Raw genomic sequence first — 12356 nt, forward strand, 5'->3', positions numbered from 1 at the left:
CCTGACAGCACGCAAGTTACGCTAGCCAATATCATATATCAGATATTGATCAGTACCCTGAAAAAGCCAATTCGGCATAAATTTCGCAAACATCGTACCAAAGAAGTACGATGGATAATGCTAAATTACACTCCGGAGTCAGCACACGACGACAAATTTAATGCTGGGTCGTCTTGTCCCGAGGTGAGCGCTCGCAAAGATTCATCTGTTACATTGATCCTCCACGAGAAGCGCGAAGATGGGCTTATAGAGTAATCCGCGTCCGCGACCAAACTCTTCTTCGAAACATCGTCGTATGACACAGAGAGACTGCAGAATCTAGCATAAACCTAAATCAGAGACCCTTATCAGATACGACACTCTTCCAACGAGCCCATGTGTACGAGATTTGGGCGCACGTTAAGGATCTCCAGGTGGTCAAAATTAATCCGGAGCCCTCCACTACGGCGTGCCTCATCGTCTCCGTTGCGTCAGTGCGATAAACCCTGCAATCGATCAATCAACTCTTTCAACGACACCTCGTATTTCTTGTGAACAAAATGCGTCCGCCGAGTGATCAGCCATTCGTTGAAGGCGAAAAACAAACGAAAAGTGAACACGGAGCTTGTGTGTGATTACTAAAACGTTCATTCGTTAATTTCGCTCCGCATTTGTAAACAACGATAGTTGAGCGTCCTCCTCCTCACCCCCCCCCCCCCCCCCATTGTCTAGCGAAATATCAGTGCATTTCGCATCTAGTTGATCTCGTGAATATTACCTTGCTCAAACAAACGTTTTTAGCATTTCAGAAGCTGCTCTCGGTTTTTTTTTTTTTTCATTCCCGTACGACTATTCTATTTATTCCTGACTTGCAGACCATTCATTTTCCCGTGGTTTCATTACCATTTACCTTGGTTCTTACTATAAGACATGAGTGGGCACATATCTGACAATGCACAGCCTTTGAGTGTACTTAACATTTTCGCGTGGCTTATATTCCAATAAAAGGCACAAGTTTTTGTCAGCTATTGGGTTACCACACCCCCGAAACATATTTTTCTACGACGTACATATTCGAAGCAAAGCCGCATTTGTTTTCTGCGCTGCAAAACAAACCAACCTCTTACAGTGCTAATGTCAGGTCTAAACGAGGTGACAATAAATAGAATTCACTTGTGCTGACGTGTTCGAAGGTGACAGCGGTGAGATGCTGCTGCCGTCGCCGACGACCGCAAGAGCGGCCAGGAAGAGCGCAGAACCGCCTCCCCGGGTAGCTCTTGTTGGCGTTCGAGCGCTCTACCAAGACGCAGCTGTTTATTTAAGCACCCTAAACGTGCAGTTAGCTTACAGACGTCACCATTACAAGTTGTTTAGTGCGCGGAAAGGCAAAGAGAAGCAAAAGAGAACCAAAACACTGCATGACCGCCTATCAGCCACGCAGCGCTAATCCCGCAAACGCCGCGGAGAAGCGGCGGCAGGCGGCGCAGCGATCGCGAATCTCGAGGCGTATAAGTAGGCTTCACAGCGCAACACACCATTGCAATGTGGAAAAGCCAGCTTACACCGATCTTCTTAACATTGGCTTCACTTTTGAACAATAATGCGTTTCTGGAAAGACATTTTTTGAGGGGATAACATATGCCATCTTATATGCATGAAGCGCTAGAGGCAAACAGATGGCCGAAGGGAGAGGGTTTCCCGATGTCGAACAACCTCTATAGTATGACAGTATTGCGTCTTAACTGACTTCGTGATAATACTGATGAATTAAAGGTACTTTGGAGTACCTTCTGAAATATTTGGCTGCTCCCCACAGTTTGGACACCCACTTTTTATCCAGCAGTGTGACATCGGCGTATTTCGACTAGTGGTGGAACAATGTATGTCAAGCAAAATCCTCCAGATCAAGAACTCGCATAAAACCACACAGGCTGACAAGAGACCCAAGAAAAGGGTTTGCAGGAATATTCAGTGGGAAGGGATAATCTCTGACAACAGAGCGGCTCGGACATTGCTGCTCACTCTGAGGACTGACACTCTAAGACAAAAAAACTTCAGAGTGTTTAATGCCATAGAGTACAGAACCAATGGACAAAATCACTTGCCCACACACGAAAAGAACTGGAACCAGGTAACAAAAACATGTTGAATATTGCTTCATTGCAGTACGAGTACTGATTTTTCTGGTCAGTTCTTGTCACCACACGTAGCGCTTGGCCGCACACCACAAACACCAATGTCTGAGAGTTTGATGCCGTACTTCCATGCCTTCAGTTGCACCAGTGTTTCTTGTGCCTTTGCAAGACGTGTGATTGCACCAAGTATTTCCTTCTGTGTCTTCAACAGCTCGCTCGGTACCAATCTTTGGTACCTGAAATGTTTCACAATGCAACATGCATGGTCAACCCAATCAGCCTGTAGCAGAATGCCCTTGTAGGCACAATGGTACGTGGGCATTGACAAAATTTTTGCATGGGAAGCATTAAATTTGTGTTTCAAATGCTGAACAACTACAGAAAGAAAGGATGGGGTGTTCATACATTTTTGACACCTTGAATAAAAAAAGAAAAGCATCAAAAATACCAAAAATAAAAAAGGGCATGTGATTATCCTCCCCACTCATTTTGATCAATGAAACAATGGCTGTAGGAGGCAGGTACTTACAAAAGCTATTCAATTTTATAATACGAACAATTAATCCAAAGATCATAAAATATAGTGACTGTGACCGCACTCTGTACAGAAATACTGCAAGCCTTGTGACCAAAAGGCTTTGTGGTGGCTAAAAAAAACCTGCAACGCCACCTGCATTCTTTTTCGTTTCGTGGACCCCATGCTGTTTACGTTGTTTTTTTCTAAACCTAGCTTAGCCCAGGCACTATTTTTGGTCTCGTGGGTCCCGTACTGCTTTATAACCACTTTGCTGTTTTTTGTATACCTAGCCCTGCTCAGATGGCATTCCAACCCACACTCACTTTGATGGAGTTCACTTGGCACAGTTGTTGGGCTCAACCTGAAGCACACACAAGAAGATTAAAAACACAATTAGAGCACACATTAACAAAAAAAGGTTGAAAGGAGTCATAAGAAGGACTGTGTCACAGTGCAAAGAACAGTGTTGCCATAAAGTGCTACTGTTCAGAACATTTTTGCCGTACGTATTGCCGGGGACAGAGTGTCTGCACTACCAAGTTAAAAGTGCTACAAGAACGGAAATTGATAGAATTTTAACTTAATAAAAAGCTGACTAGATCACTTCGCACTTGTGGCCTCTTACTGACCCAACTGTGACCGCTATGTACAGGTGCCGTCATTGGAACAAGGATTTGTGAATATCACAAAATACTTGTCTTACTGGCTTTATGACAGCCATTACCAGTTTACAAGAAGCTTTTTATATTATGGAGGACACCAATGCAGCCAGGCAACTTCTAGAAGAAGAAATTCCTGTAAATTTACGAGACTGTGTTCCAATTGCTTTTGACGGCACCTGTACTTTGTGAAGAAAAAAAAGTTCTAAATTCTAAAACAGAATGAATCAATTGTGCTACTGTGAGCCCTATATTTCTTTTTACATCAGTGTCACTTCTGCCTTTTGGGGGATGGAAAGTGACAGAGGCATGAACAACAAAAATACACACCTGTCATCAGATGGAAAAATTGTTTCACCTGTATAAAAAAAAAAAAGAAAGAAAGAAATTTTAGGTTACCTAAGCCCTCCCTAACCTTTGCACTGCAAGTAATGTTATTCAGTTCTGCTGTAGGCTGCATTATATGTTATATGTGCGTGCCCAAAGGGGTATAGATGTCCTAGAGGGCCGAGTCATCATTGCCCAAAAAGCCTAGGACCACAACTAAAGCCACCAATACCACTTAGTAATGCAATTGTGGGATGAAAAAGGCGCTCTCGAGTTACTTCTCGGAAGTTCACTGCATTTTTCTTGCATTTATTTCCAAACAAAACATGCAGCTTCTTTTTTAAACATGGATTTCGATGAGAATATCGGCTTTTTTCAGCAAAGCTGCATAGAGCTATATACAGCTCTCTGGGCAGCACAACCTTTATGTAGCTTTTTTAAGGCACTGACCCCATCATTCTTATCGCGATCAGTCGTTAAATGTCCACCATGGGAAGAGGGCCGATATCGGTTGACACACATAAAACATAAGTGCACATGGCACACACTCATAAACCAATTTACAAATAGTGGTCTCAAAAAACGTTTCCTTCTCAGATCTGTCCTCGCTTTAATACCAGCTATATGTAGAGGGAATGTGTATGGGACTGAAGTATGATTATACGGGCAGACACGGCGCAGAGATTGGCACAAAATCACAAGCTAAATCCTACAAATATTTTCACATTTAAAAATCTTGGTGAGAGGAATTGGAATTTATTCCTTACCTCTGGAATGTTTCAAATCTAAATTACAACTGTACAGTTTTGACAGTCTCTGGAGGAACAACAGCTCCTCCTTGACCTTACAAACAAGAGATAGGCACCTGCATCATCGTTCGATGCCTCCATGCTGAGGCCAAGTATGCATTCTGCATCAGGAACTCCTAGTACAAAAGTGCCGCTGACATCGCACATCGCTGGATCAATGATGTCCTTGGTCACTCGGCTGCAGAAGACGCCTGTAAGAGCATCTGGAAAATACGAAAGGTTCTCCTGAGGCAACTGCATTTCAACAACCTAAGTCAGGCCTGGCCGATGCATGTTTACATGTTAAAATGTAGGCAATAACTCAACACAAGGTAATTAGTGCTGTCCACTGTCGGGATTGCCGAAGCTGCGTCCCAATCTTTCACAAAACACAGGACATTGTAAAACGCAAAGATAAATAATCAGAGAAATAATTGAAGCTGCAGAAATAGAGCTCCAAAAAGAAAACTGTCTGAGCGTACCCGATCGTTGTCCCTCACCCCCCCAAAAATTAATTTTCTGTCCCACAGATAGTTCAGCACGTGTTTGTGGCACAGGGCGCTGGTGAAGTGTGACGATTGCTTGGGTTATCTCCAGCATTCATGTTATTTTTGCTTTCTTGTATTTTTTGACTGTCAGCATATATATATGTGACGTTCCGAAACATAAAAATTCAGTTGTAAGTCAGAGCTGGTGGTTGTCGCTTTATTCTTCTTGTATTTCGTCTGTGTTGCACTGTCCCCCTCTTTGTAATTAACGACACACTTTCCTACTTCTCCGTACCTTTTTCCAAAAACTGCAGCTTGGGACTAACTGGAGTCAAAGTCAAGACAAAAGTCAAAGACCAACAGGAAACTGTAGTGAAAAAGAGAACTCAGCCAGATGGTTCAGATTCATGCTTGAAGAGAGCAAAGGCAACAGAATGAAGAGGAGGGAAACAGGAGAGCACTTTTCTAGTTCCCTTTCTCTTCATCCTCCTGTCGTCTTTACTCTGCTGCATCTTGAACCAAAAAAAACTTATGCTCCTATGATTTTAATTTATTTACTGCATGATCTAAATTTTTTCCGAAACCAGCAAAGAAATTAAAGATCAAACAAGGAAGTTGGTTATAAGGTTAGCAAGAAATTTGGGGCACAACATAATGGCGATTACGATTAAAAACCACTGGAGCTCCATGGTAATGGTTTTTGCAGACTTTATCACAACAGCATTTTGGAGCTCTGCTGTCTCCAGGCAATGTTCAACTATGCGATTGCAATAGCGAAAGACCAACATTTTAACCCTACATTTTTGAAGTAAGCAACCTGGCAGGTTGTACAAAAGAGCATAATTGTGGGTTGCACAAGCGAATGTGGGATGATGCATAGGAAACACAATTTCAAGCACTGAAGCACTGACACGCAAATAAAGATTTAATCGGGCCCTGAACAGCCCCTTTTAGATGCTATGAAGCAGCACATTGGGCCCGACGGAGCGGTTTCCGTAACCTTGTTCCACAAGAACTTCAACAATGTGACTCTCTCCCTTGCATCATTCTTAATGCGGATCAAGTTACAGTGGCACTGGCTTCGGACTATGCCCATTTATACTTACATTTCCTACATGGTACGGTGGTAGTGATGCCATCTGTTGTGACTCTGAGTTCTGCCCGAAGATATCAAATGCTCACAGCATTGCAAACCTTATAGGCAAAGGTTTTTAGCGGCAAAGCCGTTTAGTGCAAAATGCAAAAACGCCCATGTTTTTGAGATTTTGGCGCACGTTAAAGATAGCAAGGTGGTCAAAATTAATCCAGAGACCGCACCTAGATCCGGATTAATCCACTACAACACACCTCATCGCCTGCATTGCATCAGCACGTTAAACCCTACAATCAATCAATCAATCTATCTATCTAGGGAAATAAATCTCATGCCGAGCACATAGACTAAGCTTCAACAGTCCTGTGTCCTTAGGGCATCTAATTATAGTGCCTGTATACAGTATCTTGTTTCAGATTTTACTGCAACAAATACTTCGGGTAAGTTTCTGAAATGTGTTGCCTGCTCGCTCTCAGAGAGTGCATTATGCCTACAAGCCTACAATAAGTGTTCAAGAAGTTCTTTCACCACATAATACTGCTGAACCACATAATGTGACTGCAACCAAGTTGCTCTAACAAAAACAAAAAGCAGTTGTCAACAAACATTGGCATGCTTTGCTAAGCAAACACCAAGCCAGAGTGCAGGTACACGGGTAAAAAAATGTATGTTGCACAAGAGGAAGACGAGTAGAAGACACGGCCTTCTCCTTCGTCCCTTTCCTTTTTGACCCCCTCACGGGCACAATAAAAGTTTCTACTGACTGACTGCACAAGTATCCAGCTTTTTGAGGCAGCTGCAGTCGGCACTTAACTGCCATTGCTAAAAGATGTCAAGAGTAAGTGTTACGAGAAAAGAAAAAGTAAGAACTGCCATAATTTTCATGCTACCAGTCATTTGCATAGCACTTGCTTTGCGCTCTTATTTGTTTTCTGTGCTAGTGTACCTTGTGGAGAAACTTCAACCTTTTTCTTCAAATGCCTTTCTCTCTTCTTGAACTCATCTGGGCTTGTAAAAAGTGATGGCACAAAATCGGGGTGTCTTGGAGAGTTTGAGGGCGCCCCTGCAATGCACCAGAAATCAAATAAGTCTTGTGCGACTACAACTCGTAAGAAGGAATACCCAACATGAGTGTCACGACCCACACCAAGCTTTCATATGATTGATCAGTGCAGCCCGTATAACGCTGCCTGTCATGAAAGCCAAAAATGGCCAAACAGCCACTTGCCTGTTGCTCTCTGCTGCCCTCTCCCATGTTCTAGCCTTCAAGTGTGTTCCCATCTTGGTCAGTCACCCGTTTGGCAGCACTGCTTCGCGGAAACTACAAAAGGGTTTGTCCAGCCTTTGGGAGGTGGCACTCCTATGCGTCCATGCTTTCTCGGTGCCTGCCTCTCTAGTTGCCTGTCAAGCTCAAGTAGCGACGCAAGGCAGGACGCCCACTTCTGTGTGCCACACCATGAATAAGTGGCCGAACTAGGCGTCCCCACTACTACTATTGGAAACAGGTGATCCGACAGGCAATATTATACAGGTGGCGTTGGATTGGTGCTGTACAGTGGTACGCTGCTTGTGCACGAAAGAGCATGCGGAATACAAGAAAAAACATTGCGCAATAACAGCAGAAATCTTTTTCCACCAGTACTTATCATGCTAATTGTTTATCTCTGCTCTGCCAGTTTAGGATGATCTGGTCACGTTTAAATACACCCAGCCCTGGGGCGACTTATAACCGACGCAACAACAAGCTAGCACTTGCCCGTATAGCAATTCCGTGGGTTTCCTGTAGGGCAAGGACGTCCGGTCATTGGTTCTGAGTAAGATTGAGTATGTGCTGATGTAATAAATGCCATTTATTAGAGTAACTGCGACAATTCCACTGCCAGATTCGGAGGGGCTCCGAGGGTGTCCTGGTTTTGTTGGCTGTCGGGGCGTGCGGCGGAACCGGGGGGACTTGGCCGTTCTCACACCGGTCGCTGAGGCGACGGAGCTTGGCAACAGAGGCACCGGCTGGGGCCCACTGTTGAGACTCCAATGCCTTGGCTGCTGGGCCTCCTGCAAAAAGGCTCAACAGAATAAAAGTTTCTCTCTCTCTCTCTCTTGCCCGTATAGCCTAAAATAAAAGCTGGTTGTACGAAATGAACTCAGTGACACTATCTTAGTGCTTGAATGATTGAATACAAGTTTATTTAAACAGTTTCTGCAGTTCTGCTTGGTTTCCTCGGTTCAAGAAGCCATGTTCGTCAGCTGCCCACGCCGTCATGGTGGTTAGCCAGAGTTGGACAGCTGGGCCTGTCAGGGTAATAAGGGTCACGTGGTGGTGTTGGATACGTACATGCTTTCTCTGATGTTGGGTGGGAAGTATCTTGGTTGATGCTAATAATCTTCTAAGCAGCTGTAGCCCAGTTGGGTGATAAGCCCTTTGCCAGTGGGCATTGGTTTCATACGACTTACTTGCTGCACTTCTACCAGCTTTTGTTAGGTGTTGCAAATTCTAAGTTTCAGAAGTTTGTTAATTGATGTGGTTGTGGGAAGTCTTTGGGCCAATTTATATGTTATGTGGGTGAAGATATTTCCTTTCTGCTTATCAGCATTTTTGAGACCTAGGTATGATGAGCTATAGTTAAGCGATTGCATATCGGTGATTGTATGAGTTTTACACGGTCCTCTTCCTTGAGCTCCCTACCTGCGGTTTAGTGACTCTGCAAATGAGATAAATAAAATTTGAACGCAAAGTAGTTCAGGTCCTCCAGCTCCGTCTGTGGGAATTTGCAAGCCAAAAATTCGCAGTTCGAGTACCGTGGGTGCCGGGGTACCGCTGACTGCACCTCGGTAGCTGAGGCCAGTACTCACCGCTCACGAAATGTTTGCCGCACAGCCTGGACGCCGCCGAAGGCTGCCATGGTCGCCCGTTCTCGCACTGCCGGCCCACAGCCCTAATCCAGGCTTCTCTGCGCTGTCTGTCACGTTTTACCGACGGAAAGCGGAAAAACCTTTCCATTGAGCCAGGTCCAGCCCGAGAAGGGCACCTGTAGGCTACACACGTAGTTGGCATTGGGGTATTTAGTGTCGAAAACTGCGTTTTTAACACATCAGCTTGTAGCAAAGCTTCCAGCACGCAGCCTGTTGCAGGAAAGCGGGTTTGGTTGCGCCGTTCTGTGACTTGAGCCCTGGTCCAGGCAATTCGGCGGTCCCGCACCGTCGCCTTCCAAATTGCTCCCAGCGCTCGCCGCTAGGGTCGGTGTTGCGGCCGGACTTGGGCAACTCCTGGGCACTCTCTGAAAGCATAAAGAACGCGTCCCGGACGGTTCTAGGCTGCACTTTGACACCACTGGGCCTGCCCTGAAAGCAATCGATGGGATACATCTAACAAAAGCTCTTGGACTTCCCGCGCTTCGGGCGCGGCAGCGCTTCCTAGTAGGCACCGTTTAAAAAATAAAGTTTGCATTACGTAACCATAAATATTTTCAAATAACAATGTTTGATTACAGTAAAAGAAAGATTTTACGAGCTACTGGCAACAAGTGCGCTTTTCGCACGTCATTATGACGTCATGGCAAAACCATAGCAACTGATAGCAACACATGCGGCGATAGCAACCGCTTTGTTTACAAATGGCGAACGAGGTTTTCTTGCGAGCTGGCCTGTACATTGACGAGTTAAACAAAATTCGCATTGCTGATCCAGAGGCGACAAGACAAACGCAAGAGTTGAAAGATGACTGCCACAAATTTATCGAAAGTGAGGTGGTTGGGTACTGTAAACTCGCGAACGGCGCGAAAACCCGCGTTTTTCCCCCCTTTTTGCCTTACCAGGAATGACAGAGTTCCAGTCGGTTGTGGACAAGTACATTGCAATATCTGACAAGCTGGCGGCAGAGGTTGAACAAGAAAAACTCAAGGTAAGCCCGCACCTGCGTAGCATGCAAAGGTAAGCGAGCGAAGCGCATCAACCTTTTTTACCTATTGCAGGCTATCGGGTCCAGGAGCTTGCTGAAGTCCGTGGCCAAAGATCGTGAAATGCACCAACAACAGTTGCAAGCGCTTGTGCTAGAGAAGAAAATCGAGCTAGAAAGGTTCGCCTATTTAAACAATTTTCGTAGAGTTAAACCTGGATGCAACGAACCTCTATGTTACGAATTCCTTGATTTAACGAAGTTTTTCAATTCCCATTTTCCAGTCCCATCGAAACCCATGTGTTTGCGACCTGTATGTAACGAAGGCGTCGTGATGGTTAACCTTAATGTAACAAATTCACTACGTTGATGAGCCATTGTTTTTTGCACTTTTTCTGAAAAAATGGGGTGGAAAAATGCACAAATTTAGACACTGCAAACTACGGTGCATTTCCAGTGTCGGTTAGGTTCCAGGCCTGCCTGTGGGCGTGCAGTGGCACGTCTCCTCTGCCATCTGTGGTGTCGGTTCGTCGGTGATGAATTATGCTGCCAGAAAACTAAAAGCTTTGTCTTTTCAAGGCAAGCAAGTGGGGCAGAAAGCATCAAGGTTGCAAAAGGCGCCCTTTTTTAGAATAAGTTTAGTACTTAACACGGGTTAAGGGACCAACAAGTGTCAAAAAGCTAGTGATATACTTAAAGGAGCACTGACACCAATTTTCGGCGTTAATATTATTGCACAGTTCGCTTCCTTCACTCAACAGAATACCCTGGCTGAAATATGACCGGCCTGCAACGCGAAGAACATCGTTCAATTGTATCTCATTTATCGCGCCGAAGGAGCAGCGCGCGGAGTGCCACTCAGCAAATGGACATCAGCGTGACATCACTCCAGGAGAGGAAAAAGAAGTGACGTGACACCGCTCCTCAAAAACTCGTGACGTCACTTCACGCGTGCGACCCCATGAGTGGCGAGCGGGCGCAACACCCTCTCAAGCGGGCGCCGGTGACATCCGCACAAAGCGGTGAGGTCAGGCAGGGAGCCTGTCATATGCGTCGTTCGGGATGAAAGGGCGGGAATTTGAAACAAACGGTTTTCAGGCCGTTCAATGTAATTAACTATCGCGCGCTGAAGTATTTGAAGTGCGGTTTCAGGTTGGCCAGACCATTAAGCATCGATAAAAGCAATAAAAGTGTAACATAAAATTTTCGTGTCAGTGCTCCTTTAAGTTACATTTGTGAATATGGAGGTAAGTGACATTGCTTCCTTGGAGTGCCGTGCAGTGACTAAGTTTGTGGGAAAGCAGCAGGTGCGAATAACCCAGTTTTTCATTGTAAAATAAATCATTAAAGGGCGAGTTCACCATCGCTGATGCCTAGCCTTCTAGTTTCGTTTCTGCTTCATTAACGCGAGCCTTAACGCGAAACCTGCATGTAACTCATCGTTATCTCCAGTTTTAACTGCATTTCGGCGCCAGCTATCCTGGGATGCCCGCTTCCGTGGTTTTCGCGTCGCCGTCGGCCTCATTGGAAAAATAGCGAATGCAGACAAGATAAGAGCGAGCAGAAAAACAGAGGAGAAAAGTATGGAAAAAGAATGAGGGGGAGGGTGGTATGTCGAGGCCGCGCCAGGCATGCAAAGCAGCGACGTGTTGCGAGAACGCATATAGCGTGCACTGTGCCCTTAGGCGCAGCCATGAGCAGTCACCGAGAAGGCTGCAGATCGCGCTGTGCTCCAATTTGGCATTAGGAAGCATCGAAATCGTCAGCTAACCTTTTGTTTTTAAAATGTGTGAACCTCGCACACTCGTTGCCATTGGTTCACTTATCGACAAATGTGCCGTACCCAGATTCACGTAAGCGCAATGTGAAACCAGAAACCTGTCATCAAAATTCTCATTGGCTGCAAACACAGATTCGCGAGCAGCTTCCAATGCTGGTAAAGGACTTTATGGTAGCCGCAGGGACTTTTACAGCTGCCCATACAACAATCATTGGCACCACCTTGGGTATATGTGGAGCAGGTGTCAGATCAGGGGAGCATGCTTACCATATTAATGCAAGTGTTAGAAGAGTGCTTGTGCATTCATGCAAATAAGCGAACCTGCTTGATCAGGCGAATTATACAGTGCATTTAGTGGTTTTCATGTTGAATCGTGGCTCTACCTGCCAATACAGCAGTTCACATTGCAAAAAGGGCTCTGAAATGTATAGCAACATCTCTCGGGCATCAAGGAATGGCAGTATTATTCAGCGACACATCCGCTTCTCACAGCACGTGGCCAAATCAGTCACATAGCCAGTACTTACTTCAATTAGCCCGTTCTGAATCTGCTTTCAGGCTGCGAATACAGCTGAATGCACTGAAGAGAGAAGAAGCTGAACAGAACGAACTGATCGAGCAGTTTTCACTGCAAGCGTGAAGCCTGGCTCGGGATTATATCCGACGTGGGAAAAAGTGCAATAAACGGATCAAAGCGA

The 12356-nt window shown here is 45.2% G+C and overlaps 2 protein-coding genes across 4 annotated transcripts; one reads left to right on the forward strand and one right to left on the reverse strand.

Moving 5' to 3' along the window:
• Window positions 1-2027: 2027 nt before the first annotated feature.
• Window positions 2028-9315, reverse strand: LOC144145704 (uncharacterized). Of its 3 annotated transcripts, XM_077677387.1 has the most exons (6): window positions 8837-9299; window positions 6933-7049; window positions 4483-4629; window positions 3621-3648; window positions 2955-2992; window positions 2028-2350 (listed from the first exon to the last, which is right to left on the reverse strand). In XM_077677387.1, exons 1-6 carry the CDS (start codon window positions 9036-9038, stop codon window positions 2319-2321), a joined length of 564 nt encoding a protein of 187 aa, XP_077533513.1. In that variant the 5' UTR covers window positions 9039-9299; the 3' UTR covers window positions 2028-2318. The 3 variants fall into 3 exon arrangements, with proteins under 3 accessions (XP_077533513.1, XP_077533512.1, XP_077533514.1); XM_077677386.1 differs by lacking the exon at window positions 2955-2992 and having other exon boundaries at window positions 8837-9315; XM_077677388.1 differs by lacking the exon at window positions 3621-3648 and having other exon boundaries at window positions 8837-9295.
• Window positions 9316-9559: 244 nt separating this feature from the next.
• Window positions 9560-12353, forward strand: Ift20 (intraflagellar transport 20). The gene is made up of 4 exons (XM_077677390.1): window positions 9560-9724; window positions 9799-9884; window positions 9955-10058; window positions 12217-12353. Exons 1-4 carry the CDS (start codon window positions 9598-9600, stop codon window positions 12296-12298), a joined length of 399 nt encoding a protein of 132 aa, XP_077533516.1. The 5' UTR covers window positions 9560-9597; the 3' UTR covers window positions 12299-12353.
• The last annotated feature ends 3 nt before the right edge of the window (window positions 12354-12356 follow it).

The sequence above is a fragment of the Haemaphysalis longicornis genome, unplaced genomic scaffold, assembly GCF_048455015.1.
Source record: "Haemaphysalis longicornis isolate Haplotype H1 unplaced genomic scaffold, Haemaphysalis longicornis Haplotype H1 scaffold_7, whole genome shotgun sequence".
Classification (NCBI taxonomy): Eukaryota; Metazoa; Arthropoda; class Arachnida; order Ixodida; family Ixodidae; genus Haemaphysalis; species Haemaphysalis longicornis.